Genomic DNA, 19365 nt, shown 5'->3' on the forward strand with positions numbered 1-19365 from the left:
CGCTAAAAGTCGCTATTGTCCCCCTAGAAGATTATAGAAGATTAACCCGTCACTCAAAATTCGTACAAAAGCAGCCGCTTCGGTGGCTGGAACGACTAGGCCATCCTCCCGACGTCAGCCTCGCCGTAGCTTTGCTCGCCTTGAGACGATCTACGTCACGATTGCGTTGGATGTCACGTGCTCTAAGCTGGGCCTTCTCCGAGCGCTTGCCAGAGTGGGCCGTTTATAACGAAAAATACTGCCACCAGGCTCAAAATACAAACGTGCGATTGTCATTTACGGATATTGTGGATCATATTCAACCTATTTTTGAACACGACGGGAATATTTCAAATTTCGCTGAAGTATCCCTTTAAAGCGATCTCAGCCATTTCTATAGGGTCGCCTTTTAGGGGGAAGCTCCTTAGGCTCTAGCCTTGTCCGTCCGGCGTCCGTGCTCACATCGATCTTGCTGGTGCTCGTGCTCGTGATTGTGCTAATGAACTCACGTGCTCACAAGCACGTGAGCACGTGCTCATGTAGGGCAAAAAAATTTAGGATAAAAAATGATGGAAAAAAAAAATTGTTTGCACAGTCGACAGGATTCGATCCTGTGCAGGGAGACCCCAATGAATTTCTAGTCCATCGCCTTAACCACTCGGCCACGACTGCGGGACGAGTAGGGGGCTTTGAGATGTGGTAGTAACTCAAGAGCTGGGGATGTCATGGATGGAACGTTGCATGTAGCCGCTTAACGTCTATACAGGAGAGGGCGCTGCGGTCAAACGCGTATATCATCACGTTAGACTTTACATGCATTGGCCCAACATTTATAGACGAGAGGGCGCTGCGGTCAAATGCGTATATAACCACGTTCCATACCACACATTCTCTTTCTGACATGGATGAAAACGAACAAAAAGCTCGGCATGCTGCGGCTAAGCGTCTACGCAGAGAAGTACCACCAGAGCTTCGCCCCAATCAACATCATTCACCATGTGGAGATGCGGTCAATTTTTTAGTGCAGTTGCCCTTGACTTAAGTCAAGCTGCGTTCCTACTACGAGTGTAAACTTTGCATATGCATCTTTTGGAGATTCTTTTATCTCACGAAGAACAATCTAGGCTGGGCAAAAAAACATGGCGCCTGCGTGCAAGTCAAGAGCTTCAACTTTTGTCGAAGAAGTATTTCGGTATTGGATTTCACCTGCAGTAGAGAATCAATTACATACTCTCTATAGGAAAAAAAAGAAACCTTTTTAAGGGTGTCAGAAGCAGTTTAGAATGGGTTCAAACGGCCTCCGAAACTCAGTTTTGTAAAGTGACAGCTCCCATTGTGACCTTGTAGACCACCCGAGTCCATGCTAGGTGGCCACACAACTTCTGTTTGGATGTGCGCAAGGAACAAGGTTTTGTTTTTAGTACAATGTTTCGTCGGCCAAATTCTCTGAGAACACAGCCACGAAGAACTGTCACAAAGAACCGCCACGAGACACAGTCACAAGGAACCGTCTTGTGACCCCGCTCAACACTATGACGTCACAGTGTCACGTGGCAGCATGACGTCTCGGAGCTTGGTCACGTGACACCACAATGTTTTCGCGCTTTTTTCATACTATTTCAACGTGTGACATTACCCTGCGTTATCACGGTGTCACAAAACCGAGTACTACGATGTCATGATGTCATATGACATCACACAGTCATGTGACGCCCTCACATTGCATGATGTCGCATGACATCACGTGACTGTGTTACGTCACTGTGTCACGTGACATAGTAATGCCACGTGACATGGCGCCATGCCACAGTGTTGCGTGATGTCATTATGTCACGCGACTGCAACATCGCGTGGCATCAGGATGAAATCAGTTGCGCTGTGCTCGGATCATTTGGGAACCTGTCTTGGTTACCTGTCCTGGGCCGACGTACACCACGCCAATCTTGTGAGTTTCGTAGGTCGGCACGAAATCCAGCGCGTTCCCGGAATTGGAGCTGCGATCCTGCAAATGTTGCAAAAGGAACAAAAAAAAAAGTGAGAGCAAATTTAGAAAACTTTTCGGTGCTACGATCAGCCCCAAGAAAGAAGGAACGGAGATAATCGTGGATCTGAATATAAATTGTCGAACACTTACGGGGTATAAAACTCTGCCCCCCCCCCCCCAAAAAAAAAAAAATTGAATATACCCCAAAGAAATATTGCGGCCTGATTGATAATTACATTGCGAGATACATTTCGAGTCGGGAGGAACTTTGGAGCGTGCTTCTATGTATTTCGAGAGGTTCACTTCGGAATCACCCCTAGCTCGAAATTAATCCTGCAACATAAATATTACACCAATTCGTATTTCGAACACAGATTGCGTTATATGGCTCGCACCTAACCACCTCCGATTAGGTGCCAGCGATCAAAGTTGACAGACCAACTGCCAGCCGAACGCCGACACTCGAGTGCCTCTGTCCAACCCCCGGCGAAGGAAAAACGTGTGTTTGGGCACACGGTGCCGCTCCACTCCGGGCGTCTCCAGAGAAAGAGCGCGAGGGAAAGCAGCAGAGAAGAGGAACCCTTTGCCGCAACGGGTTGAGGTATACTTTGAATGTTTGGTTCTCTCTTGTTGCGAGCTGGCGCCAAGGCTCTGTTCGGCGCTGCCGTGTTTCAACAGTTGTGTTTTCCGCACGCTCTGTCTAGTGCATCTCACGCTCCAACGGGCTCCGAGAAAGTCGCATTTACGACGCAACAGTGGAAGATGGCACCCCCGGGGGAAGACAGCCACGGAGTGGTCATGCGCTTATTTGCGTGACACGAGGCAGCTTAGTGCCATTCATTCTTCACATCTGTACACAATTTCTCCACATTAACACATCACAGTCGGACTTACTGCTGCCCTTGCCACACCAGTACGGCAAAGAGAAATTAAAATCTTTTTCTGGGAAAGTTTATTTTGTGACATACAAGTGCACTTGAAAAAAAAAAAAGATTTTAGGAGTTTAGTGTTTCTTAAGTTTGCACGGTGAGTTTCTAGACGTGTCGGATCGCTTATGGAAGTCTCCTATTTATGTAATGTGCACATCGTAGAGCAAGAGGGTTTGTGTGGACGGAGAAGGAAGCCTATTACCAAATACGATATAGCTTCGCCAATACTGGAAACTCCTCCGAAAACACACAGGAGTGGCGGCGAACGTGACAGTGGCGCCTCTAGCGGACTCGGAGTCTACGGAAGCAGTCGTCGCAATGGAAAAGTATAGGCTCCGTGACGTCCTCGAGCTTTACAAGCCCCGTATCGTCACCCTAACAGCAGAAACAATTTATTGCGGTCAGTTCGCTTTCAAAGCGGAATCCACTGATCGCAACTGCAACGACAATCGAATAACAACACGCGCATAAGCAAAGATAGAGCAGTTTATTTAGCGGTCTCAAACGCCTCTCAGGGGATCCCCCGCGTTTGAAACGCGTCTGGGAAGCGGAAAAAAGGCGTTTAGCTTCTCGAACTACGTCGTAATCGTTAAAACATGCAAAAACGACGTGTTAATATTACCAGAGCAAGCGCACGAGCTGCTGGAGCATAAAAACAAAACAAAAAGTAAGGATAAAAATGAACGTGCAAACACTTACCGAACTTTGCAGAAAAAATGGTGTCGCCATTCCCGACGAAAATAAGAAGAAACGGGAAAGAGAAGCGAACAACGGCGAATCACAGAAAAAAGCTAGCAAAAACTATTTCAACGACGACGATCGTTGCGGCTCTTATAGAAAAAAAGAAAGAAAAATGGAAAGCAGCAAATGAACAGCTGGTGGTCGCCACCGGTGCTGAGTTCACGACAAACAAAGCGGAAGCAACAGACGAAACTAATGAAAAAAGAAGAAAGCGACCCTTTTTTTTTTTCAGCTGCTTGTTGTACATTTCTTTATTTGCTTTCGCGGCGTAGGTACGAACTAAAAACAAAACAAGGGAAATAAATAACGTAGTGCAGCTCACACTGCCCGCTAAAAAAGAGTCGCAGAAATGTTTTGGTCGCAGGCAGCAATCTTCTATATGTGCTAGCAGTGAGTAACCTTTTTTTGCTTTCGAATTTCTTTTTCCAGTGACTTTGGCGGGTTGTTCGTTCGCTTGCTTGACGAAGCAGTTTAAAAGTGCATTCAAGTACTTGTTGACGTAGGAAGCAGAAGAAAGATTTTCCACCACATCGCACAAACTTGTTCTTGCAATGGTAGGCACCACATCGCACAAACTTGTTCTTGAATGCGGCCGGTTGATCAACAAACGATGACCCGTAGCAGACGTGCCGGCCGGAGTACACAAATAAAATTCGAATAAAAATGGGTAACGAGCTTACACTTCTTAATATATTTAATAAATATCAAAAAGCACGTATGACGATTTTGGATTAGAAACTCAATCGAAGGCGAAAATAGGAGGTTATCGCAGATGACAGTGGAAGAAAACAACAACAACAACAGCAAAGTTGCAGACGGCCCTCAAAATGCCCGGGCCTAGCGCAGACGAACCGGGGGTAGTAAGCGCCGAAGCGAAGGAAAGGGAGTAAAAACTAAGCCAAACAAAGCAAGGATACGCGATTGTTTACACGTCGGGCAAAAAAAAAAAAAAAAAAAGCAAAAAGCAAACAAAAAATATATACAGAAGAAGTAACGCGGCAGAGTGGCGTCGCCTCAAAAATATAAAAGAAAGAAGACTCAAAAATGGAAAGAGTGGAAACGGTTCAACGGGTGTCGGCCTTTATCGTAGAAGTAAAGAAGCAGCAAAGCAGATGATGTTGGTCGTCCCCGCGCTAACAATCGGAATTTGTGCACTGTAAATAACGTGACTGAAATCATCTTTTTTCGCGGGGCTACGATGCTCTCCCCTTCTTTTTTTGCAAGCGCGAGAAGTCTGCTTTTTTCGTAACTCCGCTTTTGTTAATCTATAATCGCGTCAGATTTGCATATGCACAACGCCTTCTTTCGGAGCATACTGACATCGCCGTAACGTACGTGGTTCGAAATTGACTTCTGCTTCTTCATCCGAAGACGATCTTAACGGGATTAGCCAGCTCGCCTGTTCGACGAAACGGTTATAAGCAAGACACCCATGAGAAATGGGAATTGCAACGACAAAACGAATTGACTGATAAGAACAATAAAGTTGAAACGAAGCTATGTTCTGAAATGTTTGTACATTTCCCTTTTTCACGAAACAGGGCGAAGGCATACATTCGTGTTTTGCTTGGCTTACATAAGTTGTGACAGAACGTTTTCTTCGGGAGAACACCTAAATTGCACCCAGAAAGCTGTAACGTCTTTCCCACGCGAAGAGAATGTCTTTCACTCATGAGCTGGCACCCATTTTTTAACTTTCAAAGCAGCGAATGTCCGTGACAATTTTTTTTCGTTGCTCACCTCGCACGGAGATAGGCAAAACCAATGCATTTCGGAGAATTTGTCTGCCAGCGGAGACTCCGAGCTCGCCAAAGGCGCTGCAATCACTTTTCGCCCGTTTTCCGCGGGAGTTGCCAGTATTGGCTTCCACGGTATTTGCTATTACTGTCTAAGCTCGTTACAATAGACCTCGATTTTGACCAAGATTTCGGTCTGCTGTAAAAGGAGTATGTTGTATGTAGATATACAGTTGAGTCAATGGTGCATAGAGGAAAACCAACCAAACTTCACAAATCGGTATGTTATATCCATATGTCTGTTGTAACCAGGTCTGTTGTAATGAGCTTAGACTGTAGTATTAATAAATAATTTTCAGTATTACCGTATTTTCGCAATTCTAAGCACCCCCCCTCCACTTTCAAACATAAACACATGAAAAAAACTTTGCATGCGAATGTAAGCACCCCCCTCCCAACAAGAAATTTGACATCGGAGACGCCGGTATCGCCAAGCACCGGAGTCGCGAAAGGCCGCTGGCGCTTGGTTTCAACGTCCGTTAATAGATGGCAGCACATACCACCATTTTCCACTTTCGCATCCATGCAGGTTGTGAAAGAGGGTGCGTTGCCGTACCCCCTATCGAAGATGTTTTGTCTGTTTGGTCTGCTTGCGCTTGTTGCAGTCGGTTGTTTAGTCTGTTAAGCCTATTCGTCCGCATTGGCCTCGCAATCGTATTCCGCTCACTGTGTGCACGTGGTTTGCGGAAGTCGTCCATCATGAGTGCGAAGGGAACTTCGTACACGATGAAGCTCAAGAGAACGGCTATTTCTTACGCGGAAGATAACGTAAATCACGGCGCTGCTGAGCAGTTCGGAGTGCGGCATTCCACGCAAGCCGAGGCTGGGTGGAGCGGATGATGAAGAGGAACGGTTTCTCTTTGAGACGCCGCACCACTATCTGCCAGAAGCTACCAGTGGGCTTCGAGGACAAGCTTGTCAACTTCCAACGTTATGTGATGAAGCTGCGTCGCGAATCTCGCTACGGACTCGGGCAGATCGGCAATGCCGATGAGACCCCTGTGTACATCTACATGCCAAGGACGTGTGCCGTGAACAAAGTAGGCGCCCGAGAAGTAAAAGTGCGTACGACTGGCTATGAGAAGCAAAGGATGACCGTTATGCCGTGCATCATGGCCGACGGTCGGAAACTTGCGCCCTACATCATCCTCAAAAGACTAGCCGTGGGAGCAACTAGTTGACCATGGTGCAAACTGATGACAAGCGGGCTACTCTTCCAGTCATTATTTATTTCCTTTAGAACATTTATTCTTTCACTTTGATTATAATAAATTCATATTTCTTGTGCAAATTTCGTATTTTTGGGGCATGTTCCGAATCTAAGCACCTCCCTCCCTCTTTGAACATTGCGGGTGTGAAAAAAAGGGGCTGCTTAGAATTGAGTAAATATGGTATATTATTATGTGGCAAATGACATATCATGTGTAGGCAGTTGTGCATGCCAAATGCCATCAAACTTTTGCGCTCTTGTCAAACGGTTCGACTGTCCGCATTGGCCTCGGAATTCAAAATTTTCAGAAATTTTTAAAAAATGGTACGTTTACGCTTATTAATTTCCAAAGAATGGTTTCAGAAACTTTCATTTATAAACATGCAGGATTTATCTCAGAATAAATTATTTTCAACATGTCGGCAGCCCTCCGAGTCAGCAGGGAGCAAGTGTTTTGTGTTTTTTATTTAGCGCTGCTTCATACTTGTTTGACCTAGCCAGAACATTTCACCCCCACTGGAAGTGCCACTTATGCTAGATTAAGCCCGTAGAAGCTTTCAAAGTTTACAAGTATCAATGGCCAGGAGGACCCAATATCACAAAACAGAAAAAATTCTGAAAATTTGGTATGAGCAATTTTATTGGTTGAGACCTGAAACAGGGTTTCCGATTGGTCCTTCCCAGTGACGTGATATTGTGTCGTCTTCAGTAACGCCCCTTTACAGTATCTTCCACTTCAAATCCTATTCCTGCTTTGCTGCTCTTTCTCAGTGTGATTTGCCTCTTAGTTCTTGCCAGTTTATCTGTCAGGGAATGCCTGCTACAAAAGTTAGCGAGCCTACAAACAACACAAACTGGTAGCTATTGCCAGGGGAACAGGGAAGTCTCAAAGAGGAAGGTTCTAACAATGCGCCTGGAGAATTTCTCCTACCTCGGACCCACAGAAAAGAAAGAAACCTAAAGTTGAAACTTTAAATGCATTTTTCTCAGTTTCACTTTTTGGCAGAAAATGTGGTGTGAGGAAATGTATCATTGGACGTTTTGACAGTGTAAAGATTTCATTCAGTGCTGTCCTGGACTGAAATTTCCTGAGGAACAAGTTAAGGTACTCATAATCTGAAAAAGCTAAATTCTTCATGACCAAAAATGAATATTTTAAAACTCAGAAATTTGTTAAAATCGTTGGTTTTTTTTGACTGTTATTGTTTTTCTCTAGAATTGCATTTTCCACAATTAATTTTTGCCTTAACTTGCACTATGGGTATTCTACTTCACATTAAACCAAACATTTTGTGGATTGCAATTATTATTTTTCTTAAATACATTTCCTAATAAAGTAACTTTTTTTCTGGAGCTTGTTAAGCATAGTACGTAGTCGAGTTGGCCGATATGACTGAAACTTTAGATGTCATCATTCCTAATGGGGTTCAATTCACCCTGAAAGTTTGAATCAATTTGAGACATTGGTTCAAAAGTTGACCCTCCCAGGCCATGTCCCCCCTCGAGCCACCAAAATGCAATACCAAAGTTACAACTCTTATGTATGCTATGGCAAGTCAAAACTCGCTCGTGGACCAATTTGGAATGGTCGCAAATTAGCGTGGTACAATACAGCTGCTGCATGCAAAAACTATCTAGAGCAATGCGGATAACCTCGATAATTCAGTATCCGTTTATTCGAAATCCTGGATAATATGAAAAACCTTCGGGGTCCCGTAATTTTTCACAAAATAATGATTGGATGACAAAAGTGCTCATCTACCCGGTTTATTTGCAGGTGAGGTCTTCCGAGTTCACTTCGTATTTCCTAGGTGGCGGAATTTGGCACACCGATTCAACGACAGAAACAAACGTGGCATGTGCCTTCGTGATTTCGTGTTTTGTTTGCTCGTTTGAGCGATTAGCAGTCCCTTTGTTTCCTTGGTTTTGAACACTCTTCTGACACACGGTCTAGGGCATCTGTTCACCTCGAGCTTTTGATCTGTCTTTTTCGTGCTGTGTGACTGCTGCGTTCAAAACAGCGCAGTTTTGCTTGTGAATTGCTTAATCTCGTACGTGGGCTTGCTACGAAACAGGCCCACCATCTGTAGCAAACCGCATGCAAATCAATGACGGCGATAGCGAGTCCGTTGGAACAACCTTCTCCGACAACTCGAACATCGAGAAAAATAATCAAACTTGCGATACTTTTAGTACACTAAAAGTTTAAACTAACCGAAAGCGGAACAGCTCAGGGTGATGAATACAACGAGCTGCCTCGGGCTTCAACTCTACAAGAAGCTGTTCAATCAATGTATGTCGTCTGCAGCTTTGTAGGGTGCGTCAGTGGTGATATTGGAAGGCTGCACTTAGTCTACACCACCTAGAATGATCAAAGTGCGTGCGCCAGACATTTGACGACATAACGTCGAGATCGAGCGAAGACACAAATTGGGCACGAGTGCCGCATCGGCTATTGATTGGGCCTCGTGTCCAATCAACGTGCTTAAGGACGCTCAGCATCGGGATCGGTCCTAATTGCCGAGTCGGCACATCAGACCGTGATGGCATTCTATAAAGAAAGAGGTGGATGATCGTAGGCCTTGATTATGTTAGGTGGTAATGGTTCGGTTGACCTTGTGACTTAGGCTGCAGCTTACCGCACGACCCAGCAGTCTCGCATCAATGACGACTTTGTGTGACCATGTCGCCTTTGAAGCGAATTCGAGGCTGTTACGTGCAAGCACTGAATTTTCTAGTCGATTTTAGATTCAACCTTAGGACTTGGGCCAACTTACACATCACAATTTGGACCGATGCCACACTCCGTTAAGCTTAATATTCTTGCTCGACGTACAAACCCAATTTTTAAACCAAAATTTCAACTTCCCGATTTAGCTGAACATACATGCGACGCTAACCTATTGATACTTTGAAAACTATGAACATTATGGTTTGCCTCGAAACAAATATAAAACAGTCTGTTATATGGAACTGTTACCCAAAGATTCAAAAGTTTGCACAACATGTTAACGTCACGCCAAAAGCCCGACACGGTTGAAATGAGGCACAGATTTCCTTGGGTAGAGCAATCTTTGACCGGGAGAATAACTCGGCACTTACCCACTTTGACTCCGGCACAGGGATCGGTTCGTCAGTGCCTGGCTTCCCAAAGAACGAGTTGTGGTACAGGTGCAGGAACACGAACCTGCGATGCCAACATGAGGTGTGAAGACGAGCGAATGCGTCCATCTGACATGTCTACATGTTGACATGCCCTGCGGTTCGCGCATTTTTGTTTGAGCGCGCTCGAATGCGGGGCATCCCCTCATAACTGCCCATGACAAGAAAACATACTGGGACAACGGCACCATCTATCGAGTTGTCCTGAAACTGTGCATACTTTGATGAAAGGTTTTTTCAATAATTGCGAGATCAAATATACACACTTTCATGAGAAATAGTCGGTTATAACATTTTCAGAATTATTCCAAGCCCACAGTAAAGTGGTTCAAGGGAACGTGACGTGCTAGAGCACACCCATATGAAAATCATGCAAACCAGCCTTTATAAATTATGCTCTGACAAAGGCATGTAAAAAACTGCCAATGATGTTTTTTTCACTTCAGACAGAGGGCACATAACACAATCTCAAATTATAGACTCCCAAAGAAAATATTTTATGCGTTGTCCATGTCACTGTTGCGCAAATACTCAAATTTTCTAATAGTAGTTTCGAATAATGTGCTATTCGATAGTCGCTTTTAGATGAACTGAGATATTCACACTTTTCAAAGTGTTGATCACGACGAGTTAGCCACGTTGACTGCACTTCTCACTGCGCACTTGTGCACTGCAGGGAAGGAATACCCACGGAGCTCGCAGGCCTCGTGGATATTGCTTCTCCGCGACGCATAGGTGCTCGGTGAGAAGCAGACTTAAAGGGGGCTGACACGATGCGATTATGCTAAGTAGGTGTTAGGCAGCGATGTATTGACGACCAGCACTCATCATTCATGCTTGTTTAATTTTACAGTGATAGCCCTTCACGGGCAACACTTTGCAGAGATTTCGGCATCGCTTCCCATCGTCGCCGTGCGCCCGGAGAAGGGAAAAGCCCTTCTATTCTCTTTTGCCGCGAGGAGAGGGAAGTCGGGACGTCCCGTCACCCGTGCCTCGCGAGGAAAGCAAAGAGGCCAGCCCAGGCGTTCCGCAAATAATGGCGTGTCTCAGGGAGAATGTCCATGTCGTCTGCTTCAAAAGAGTTAATTTAAACATTCCTCGTGTTATGTGAAATCCCACTTTGGCAGCATCCAGTTGCTACACCTAACGTTGGATGGTTTTAGAAACTCCCACAGTGCTTACCCACTTATTTCACGAATTACTGGTGGCAGTTGTCAGTGGCATCCACAACGCCAACCATGAAGGCTATGAGAATTAAACACGGCGCACCTCCGTCCTCGGGTATGTGACGGAACCATTCCCTCGCATTCTGTGACTGTGCTACAGCTACAGCTTTTGTCTCTTTTGTACACTGTGAGCAAAAAAAATGTAAGTTTTTTTTTTTTTTTTGCTTTAAATAAAATAACACAAGGTTATTAGTAAGTTCTTTGTTAATTTTCAAATCTAGAAAAAGTGTGTGCTTAAGAGAGGACACTACACAGAAAAAAATATTTCTGCAAAAAAAGATGTTGAAAAATGTCCTATTAACATTCCACAACATCTAGAGAGTATTCCCAAAAAGTTTCATTTGTTTACAGAGCCTAAATATTTTTTAAAAATTATTTTCAGTCCACCAATGCTAAAGAAAAGGTTGAGGTCCTAACACTTTGAATGCATTTTCCCCAATCAACTTTTTGGCATAATTTCCACCTTATAAAACTATTATTTCAGTATAAAATATGGAGACTTAATATTTCCGGCTTATATGGCGAAATTTTTTGGAGCCGGTTGCTATGAACTTAGATTTTGCGTTTTCATATTCCTTTATTAAGAAAAGTGCAATTTGCAAAACTTGGTAAATTTAAAAAAAAAGTTCTTTTCATACATTTTTTTTAATCTGAAAAATGAATATTTTCTGAAATTTCTTTTCATAGTAACTGGCAACAAGTACTCCAGTATGCATTCCACCAGAAGAACATGCGGTTGTGAACACCATTTCTCAGCGATAGATTCATTGAGCAGATTCCGTGCAAAGCTATGCTTTACTTCGTTCTGGGGATGCAGTACCTCATAAAATTGGTTCACAGGGCTGAAACTTTGCATGCCCTCCTCCTTTATGGCTACAAACACCACCTGCTAATATCACACCGATTGAGTGAGCAAATCAGAAGTTGACAATTCCAGGTTGTGTCCCCCCTTAAAGTATAACAAAGCAAAATTTTTTTAAAATTTCCATCTTTTTGGGCGCATCTTTTAGGCAGATCATCACAGACTCCCATGGCCATCTCATAACTGCTGTCATCTTTCGAGTGACGTGAAGTGTCTCTAGAACGACGATTGCTTATAACATAAATGCAATTAAACAGAATATATAAAATGCCTTTACCATAAATTCCAGGGTGGAGAATAAAAATCTAGATGATTTGAGTCGTGATTTAAATTGCACCGACTTGGCTATAATGATTTAAGTCAAACACTTTTCCCCCAAATAATACTAAAAATGTTTTTACTTTACCGTTTGTCTATTGGTCTTTGCTTCCCATGGGCATTTGTTTTGTGATGGAAGTAAAGAATGATCAAGCAGGAAAGATTTTTATCAGGCAGCCGTTAAAAAACACAACTAGTAGTGAAAAAAAGGCACTCTTTTCTAGCTAAAGTGATTTAAATCATGTAAGTTTGATTTAAACCAAACAAATCTGATTTACTTAATTTAAAAAAAAAATTGTGACTTTTTCCCACTGTTGTATTCTGACCCAAAAAGTAGTTCTTTGTACAAAGATAAGCAAATGGCTTATAAGGTACCATCCAAATGTCTTCTTTCATTCATGCTTAAATTTATGATGTAAAATAAATGTGAGGACTGCGGGTCGGATGTGCTTCCGAATTTAGCGGAAGCGGTTTGGATGCGGATACAAAGTATGCGGATCCAGATCGGATGCAGATACAATAACTTAAAAACATTTCAAATGCAGTTTGGGTGCAAACACACGGTCTGCAGGCGCGGATCGGATGTGGATGATCGAACTGTTATCTGTGCAGGGCTCTAAATATTTGTATGTAGCAAGAAGAGTTATAAATCAACTCAACTAGGATAGCTACAACAATTTTATCGCTTACATGCCACAGTTCATAAATATAGCTACGTTAAAATTGAACCGCACTTGGAAGTGGACGAGTGGAAGGTTCAACATTCACGAGTTTGGCTCAATTTTAGTTTTTAAGCACGGTGCATGGTAGCGAAAGGCTCGGAAAAACTTGCCGATATTTAATTCGAGAATATTCGGCCAAAAACCGCCCTTCGCCTTCCAGCTCAAACTGTACTATTCGCCCATGATTCCACTCTACCACTTCTTACATTTTGAGTAATTCTATTTTTCTCGTTCATATCATCCGGCCAGTCCATCGTCAACTGTGTGTTCAGTTGTGGATAAAAATGTCTAAAATCTAAAGGCATGGTCACCTCAGAGTGGGATGGTCAGTTTTCTACGGTGACTCGTAGGGTTGAGGGAATATTCAAAACTTTCAAATACTACTGGAACGAATAATGCCATATACAGTTCAAAGTTAGAATCGAATAGGGCTATTCAGCAACTTCATATTTTTTCCAAGTTTTTTGAAGGAGGACAGGCTGGTCTTTAAAGCCCAAAAATCCCTAGAAAAACTTTTTTTTTTTTTCAAATGATGATTTTGAAATTTACAGCTATTTTTCTTTTGATTTGCCAAGATTCTTATTTTGAAGATGAAAAATATCTGGGCCATAATATCACTTGGGTGAAATTGCACTGAAGGCTAAGCTAAAACGACAGTTTCTCAAAACACAAATTTTGGACTCCATACAAAGTTTCATGACGAATATCTCAGCACTTAGGGCAGACAGAAATATAACTTTTTTTTAGCAAAATGCAGCTAAATTTGCCAAGCATACAATGTTGGAAGCAGATTTTTCAATATGGGTGTAAGAAAAGCTTTATCTAAACTATTGTTTTATTGCTTGGTAGCCACACATGGAGCACTGAACTTCAATGTGTTGTAAAGTCACTAATAATGGTTGAATATAAAAAGTGCTTCCAACACTCTATTCTTCATAATTTGTGGTACCTGACCATATGTTAAAACATTCTTTTTTAAAAATAGTTTTTCACAATTGTTTCTGGATACAAAGTCTGGCTAATTATAATTATTGTGCAAAGCAACGTACTAATTAAAAAAAAACATATTTGAAATCAGCAGAGAAGTCTAAACAAGCGTGTGTTGTTTCATTGGCAAAAAATAAGGAAGAAAGCTTGAGGACCAGTGTTCCTCCCTAAATCAGACTAAGAAACAAAGAAACAAATGGAAATGGCACGCGGTACATAGTCGAAATTAGTTCACCAACCAAGGTGGGACAAAAGCAGCAATAAAAATAAAAGCAACAAGTTCACTTTCTTGAATCCATCACGGATTGCATTTCTAACAGCTAACACCAAAGTGACCGAGCAAACAAGTGTCGGCATTTTTTTCCTAAATAAATCGCGTCTTGTGTGGCCATGCTTCTCGTTCGTTATTTGCGACCTTGACCCAGATTTACTATTAGACTTTTCCCATCATGGACGATTCAGATTATGGCCGATTTTTCGGGATAACGTACGTGTCGCCCTGCGGCCACGACGCCGCAGGGACGCGGTCGAAAATGACGCAGCACATCTACTACGTCGTCCGGTCGAAATCAAGAGACCGCTTCGTAGGATGCGGTTAGCACGTCGGTTGCTAACCGCATCCTACGCATCCTCCAGGCACCGTGCATCAAAACTAGAGTCAGCATTGCCCCGTGGATTTTTTTCCGCAAGCCCCCGTGCCCCGCTCACCGTGGGTTCATGCCGCACCGGTACATGTCGATGTAGGACACCGTGGGTGTGGTGGCCTGGTGCGTCACGGGGCTGATGCCGGACACCGTGTGTCCCCGGTCCCGGTACGAGCTCGCCGGGGTGGGGCTGCTCCCGTCGTTGGGCCGACCTGTTGCCGAAGTGGGGTGTGCCGGCGTAAGCGGGAGGATTCCGGAACGAAAGTGAGCGACTGGAACCCAGTGTCGTCGCACGTATATTACTTCTCAAAATCTGCGGCTGTGTTTCGATCTGAATTAAAATTAACTGTTAGGCTAGCTGGTTAAACACCTTAATTACAAAAGCGCAAAGGACAAGGACAGAACAAATATATGAACAGGACAAGCGCTTACTAACAACTGAATGTTTAATGCATGATAAGGGAAAGACGAAAATGAGACGAGAATTACTAAATTAAAATGCCATTGGCATTTGCAGGAAAAATGTTTAAAAATTATTTGATAAAATTTAACAAAATTAAAATGAAAAACGAGACGGATAGAAAAATAAAAATAAAAGCAGCCAGATTAAGAAAAAAAGTTGAGGTACCCTATCTCTTCCTCGGACAGTGAAATTGATGGTGTGCTGATGTACATGTCTCCTTTTTCTATTATATAGTTTTTGCCTAAAAAAATTCTCTGGCTTTCTTTCTTCGAAAGCGATTGAGCACTTTCGTTTGATTGAAAAGAGGAGTGCATTTACTGTCTCTGACATGTATGGCCAAGTGTCCTGACGGTGAAGCATGTATCAACTGCAACGTCAGTTGATACATGTGGTCAACTGCAACGTCATATATATCAACTGCAACGTCAACATCATATACGAAATTCCATACACATGTGAGAGAGTGTACGTCTATCAATCTGGGTGCTGCGAAAATGTATGACTACGAGAGCATGATCTTTCCCTACATGCTTCACCGTTAGGACACTTGGCCATACATGTCAAAGACAGTAAATGCACTCCCCTATTCATTCAAACGAAAGTACTCAATCGCTTTCGGAGCAATAGAGTCAGAGAAATTTTTGAGGCAAAAACTATAATAGAAAAAGGAGACATGTACATCAGCACACCATCAATTTCACTGTCCGAGAAAGAGATAGGGTACCTCAACCTTTTTTCTTAATCTGGCTGCTTTTATTTTTCTATCCGTCTCTTTTTTTAATCTAATGGTGTTAATTTTTTATCAAATAATTTTTGAACATTTTTCGTGCAAATGCTATTGGCATTTTAATTTAGTAATTCCCCCCTCATTTTTGTCTTTCTCTTATCATGCATTAAACATTCAGTTGTTAATGAGCGCTTGTCCTATTCATATATTTGTTCTGTCCTTGTCCTTTGCACTTTTTTAATTAAGGTGTTTCAATCTGTGGATCGAACCGCCATTTCGTTTATGTATATTTAAATACTGCCAACCTCCTTTTGGAGGTCGTGGCAGGAGGCGTTGGTACATTTTACAGCACCAGAAGTTATATAAAAGTATAACGAAATGCAGTAAAAACGCAACAGTAATAGAGAAATGCAAGAATGGCAAAAAACAATAAAAATGCAGCCAACTTTTTCCACAAATGGGCTTCTAATGTTTTCAAGAATAGTAATTTGACTGAAAGACGAATTCACATGCTCCTTAGAAAGGCTGTTCCACCCTTCCATCGTTAGTGGAAAAAAATTAAATATAAAAGAGTCAGTGCGACAAAGATGCGGTATATAGAGGGAGCATTACTTTGTCGTGCAAACTTTGGATCGAACCGGTCCTCGCGTTAAATATCTTGAAGAATCAATTGTTGACTAAGTCACCGTCCAGTAATGTGTACAAGAACTTTATCCTCGCCGACACCTTGTAGATATGATGGATGAAGAAAGAATAAAACAATTAAAATGGAGACAACACGACCACATCTTTAACTCTTTCAAAAATGAACCAACACACTCTTCTCCCAAGCAAGCTTGTAGATATGAACTCTAAGTGGGCATTTCACGAGAAACTCAGGAGACTCATCTTTTCGAAGCACCACTTCACTTTTCTTTCTTGCGAATAACACCGAGAATGCACAGATTGAGGTGGAAGCACAGTCTCGGTTGAGTCATGCTGTGTCATCAACACACGTCAAAATGCACTTGCTCACAACATTTCATCCTTATGCGAGGTAGTTCACGGTATTATACGGGACAGTCTCATAACACCAGCCAATGGTAAAACAGCCCAGTCTGTCAAAAGGAACACCCTTAAAGGGACACTGACAGCCCCCCGAAAATTTTGTTTATGTTTTCCCAGGCGATTCATTACGGTGTTAGAAGACGTATACCCAATCAATATTCTGCTACATTGTCAAGCATATTTTGAATAATGTTAAAAAACATAACTGCTCAAAACCAAAACTGAACCGGGGAGGAAGAAGAAATGTAGAGGAGAAAGTTGCCTGAAGTCATGGTGGCTGTGCTACTTTTTTTTTTTTTCAATCAACATATTTGCAGTTTTTTTAGAAGCCACGAAAATTGGGTATGATTTTTTTGTCCACTTTTATTATTGAGTGTGTGCCTTCGATGACCTGCGACTTTGATTACCTTTGGTAGTGGTGTCTAAACTATAGAAAACGGCACGTGACCACGAAGAAGAGAGTGCGCGCGACTCAAACAGGCCAGCTCTCGATCGGCTATCTTTCGGGCGGAACGAAAACGAATTTCGAGCCCCAAATTGTGTTCTGGGTAGTTGGGCACTCGTGTGTCATGTACAAATAAAAAGCTTGGCGAGCATAAATAACCTGTCAGCGTCTCTTTAACTGCACAAAATGAATCTAGTGACAACTTTGTCTGTTAAACAGCAATGCATGCAATAGTTATCACTCACCACCTATAGGTATAGGGTTCTTCGTTTTCAGGTAAAACCCTATTTTACCCAATTTTTTAAACCGGAACATAATTTCAAATCCAAAAACCACCTGACCAACCTTTTTTTTTTTTTTCTTTGTGCCCAGGAGTTTGCGGTGCACACGCGCTAGCTACCCGACTTTGGGACCACAAAGTTAGATTTTGTAGGCTTCAGACAACTCCAGCGACGTAGATCAACCCCCAAATGTTGCTTTTATGGAAAACTTTTGCTGTGAGGTCCTTGTAGGTGGTCTTTTTTCTCCTAGGGAAAGATGTTGACTGGACTAAAAATTGTGTTTTGACATGAACAACATACTCTGAGAATGGTGGCATTGTTCCAATTTGAAGAACCTAAAGAAGGGAGACAAATTAAGGGGGAGGAAGAAAGAAGACTGAGAGAGTGTGATCAGGATGCGATAAGAAGTTGGTCTCTTGGTAGGTTTTTTCCCACAGCTTTTTTCGACAAATTCGTGGCTTTCTGCAGAAGCTGCACCCCTTGCAGAAGATCATTGTGGGTGGAATGAAAAAAACGGCAGAAGGAAGGAGAGAAGACAAGCTTCTTTGTCCTTACTTGGGGGCAAAAGATAAACTGCCATGGACACCAAAGTCTACGGCGCTGAAACTAGGTCACCGTCGCTTAGTGGACTCAACAGGATCTCGTCTTCATCCAAAGGTATATTAGCGCACGCTCGTGCCACACCCGCACATCTTCCACCCAAGGAACCCTCGAACCGAGAGTCCGGAAAAGGGTGGATTCGAAGCACTGCTGACAAGAAGGCCAGTAGTGCAGCACGAAAAAGAAATTCCGTGCTGGAGATGGGAAGAAAACAAAAGACACCGACGACCGGTGTAAAAAAAATGAAGATTTCCACATCGCAACGAAAGATTGTGAAGGCAGCCGTGTGTTAGTGTGCAAGCATTGCGACACCAAGATGGTGACCGGTCTAGCAAAGAAGCCCTATGACCGAATTCGCGAGCACCTAGTGGCGTCCCATCATGAGAAGTTCAAGATGTGGACCCAGGAAGCCGAGAAGGCGGGAACATCTCGGCTGAGGCTCTGATGTATTGTAGGCAATGTGCAAAAGAAAATAAGGGGACGGCGTGATCCACGACTTCTATCGTGCCCTGGCATACAGTGCAATCGGCATGCACCAGGCGGACAAACCTCTAAGGGACTTTGTACGCAAATATTGCAAGGCCGCGAGGACCATGCCGACAGGACAAAGACTTTGGTTGAAATACCTGAAAGAAGGTTTTGACAAGGACTTGGTGAAAATCTGCGATGATATGCGAGCTGTGAAAGTGAGTGTAATCGTCGGTGAATCCCAAGACATCACAGGAGTGTACACCATCAACACTCTCCTGCGCTACTATAGCCAAAAAACCATGAAGAAGAGGGTCAACAGAGTAAATGCTTCAAACAGCTACACTGTGGCCAGGGTAGCCAGCAAGGCCCTCTTGACTGTAGGCAAGACTAGGAAGTATGTTGTGGCTCTAACCACTGGCTCCGCAGAGTACGCGCAAAATATGGCAAGAGAAATCTGTCAAGCTGAAGCCATCCACATTTTGCGTATGAAAGATCTAGCCTGTCTGATTCACGTGAGTGTTGACCATGCCATTTCTTCACCATGCCTGTCTAACGTTCGATCGGTAACAGACAGTACCAAAAGTACACCGAAATTGGTGCTTCTAACGGCCCCTTTGGACCTGATGTAAAGAAGCCGCCTTCCACTGTCCCGAATAGATGGCAAAGCTTCCACAAAGCGCTTGTTGTTGTCATAGAAATGTGGAGTTCATTAAGGGAACTTGCTGAATGCTCGCATGATAGCGACAAAGCAGAAGCAATTCCAGTGATACT

The 19365-nt window shown here is 43.1% G+C and overlaps 1 protein-coding gene across 2 annotated transcripts in view; it reads right to left on the reverse strand.

Annotated features, from left to right (window-relative positions):
- Positions 1-19365, reverse strand: part of LOC8039200 (tuberin) — a 167598-nt gene that overhangs the window by 19211 nt on the left and 129022 nt on the right. For both annotated transcript variants that reach the window (XM_029982219.4, XM_029982218.4), the window contains exons 32-34: positions 14625-14772; positions 9742-9826; positions 1892-1981 (exon numbers count right to left, since the gene is read on the reverse strand). In XM_029982219.4, the coding sequence (XP_029838079.2) occupies positions 1892-1981; positions 9742-9826; positions 14625-14772 (323 nt within the window). The remainder of the gene's footprint in view (positions 1-1891; positions 1982-9741; positions 9827-14624; positions 14773-19365) is intronic.

This window comes from Ixodes scapularis, unplaced genomic scaffold (genome assembly GCF_016920785.2).
Source record: "Ixodes scapularis isolate PalLabHiFi unplaced genomic scaffold, ASM1692078v2 PGA_scaffold13__105_contigs__length_92229423, whole genome shotgun sequence".
In the NCBI taxonomy this organism is placed as follows: Eukaryota; Metazoa; Arthropoda; class Arachnida; order Ixodida; family Ixodidae; genus Ixodes; species Ixodes scapularis.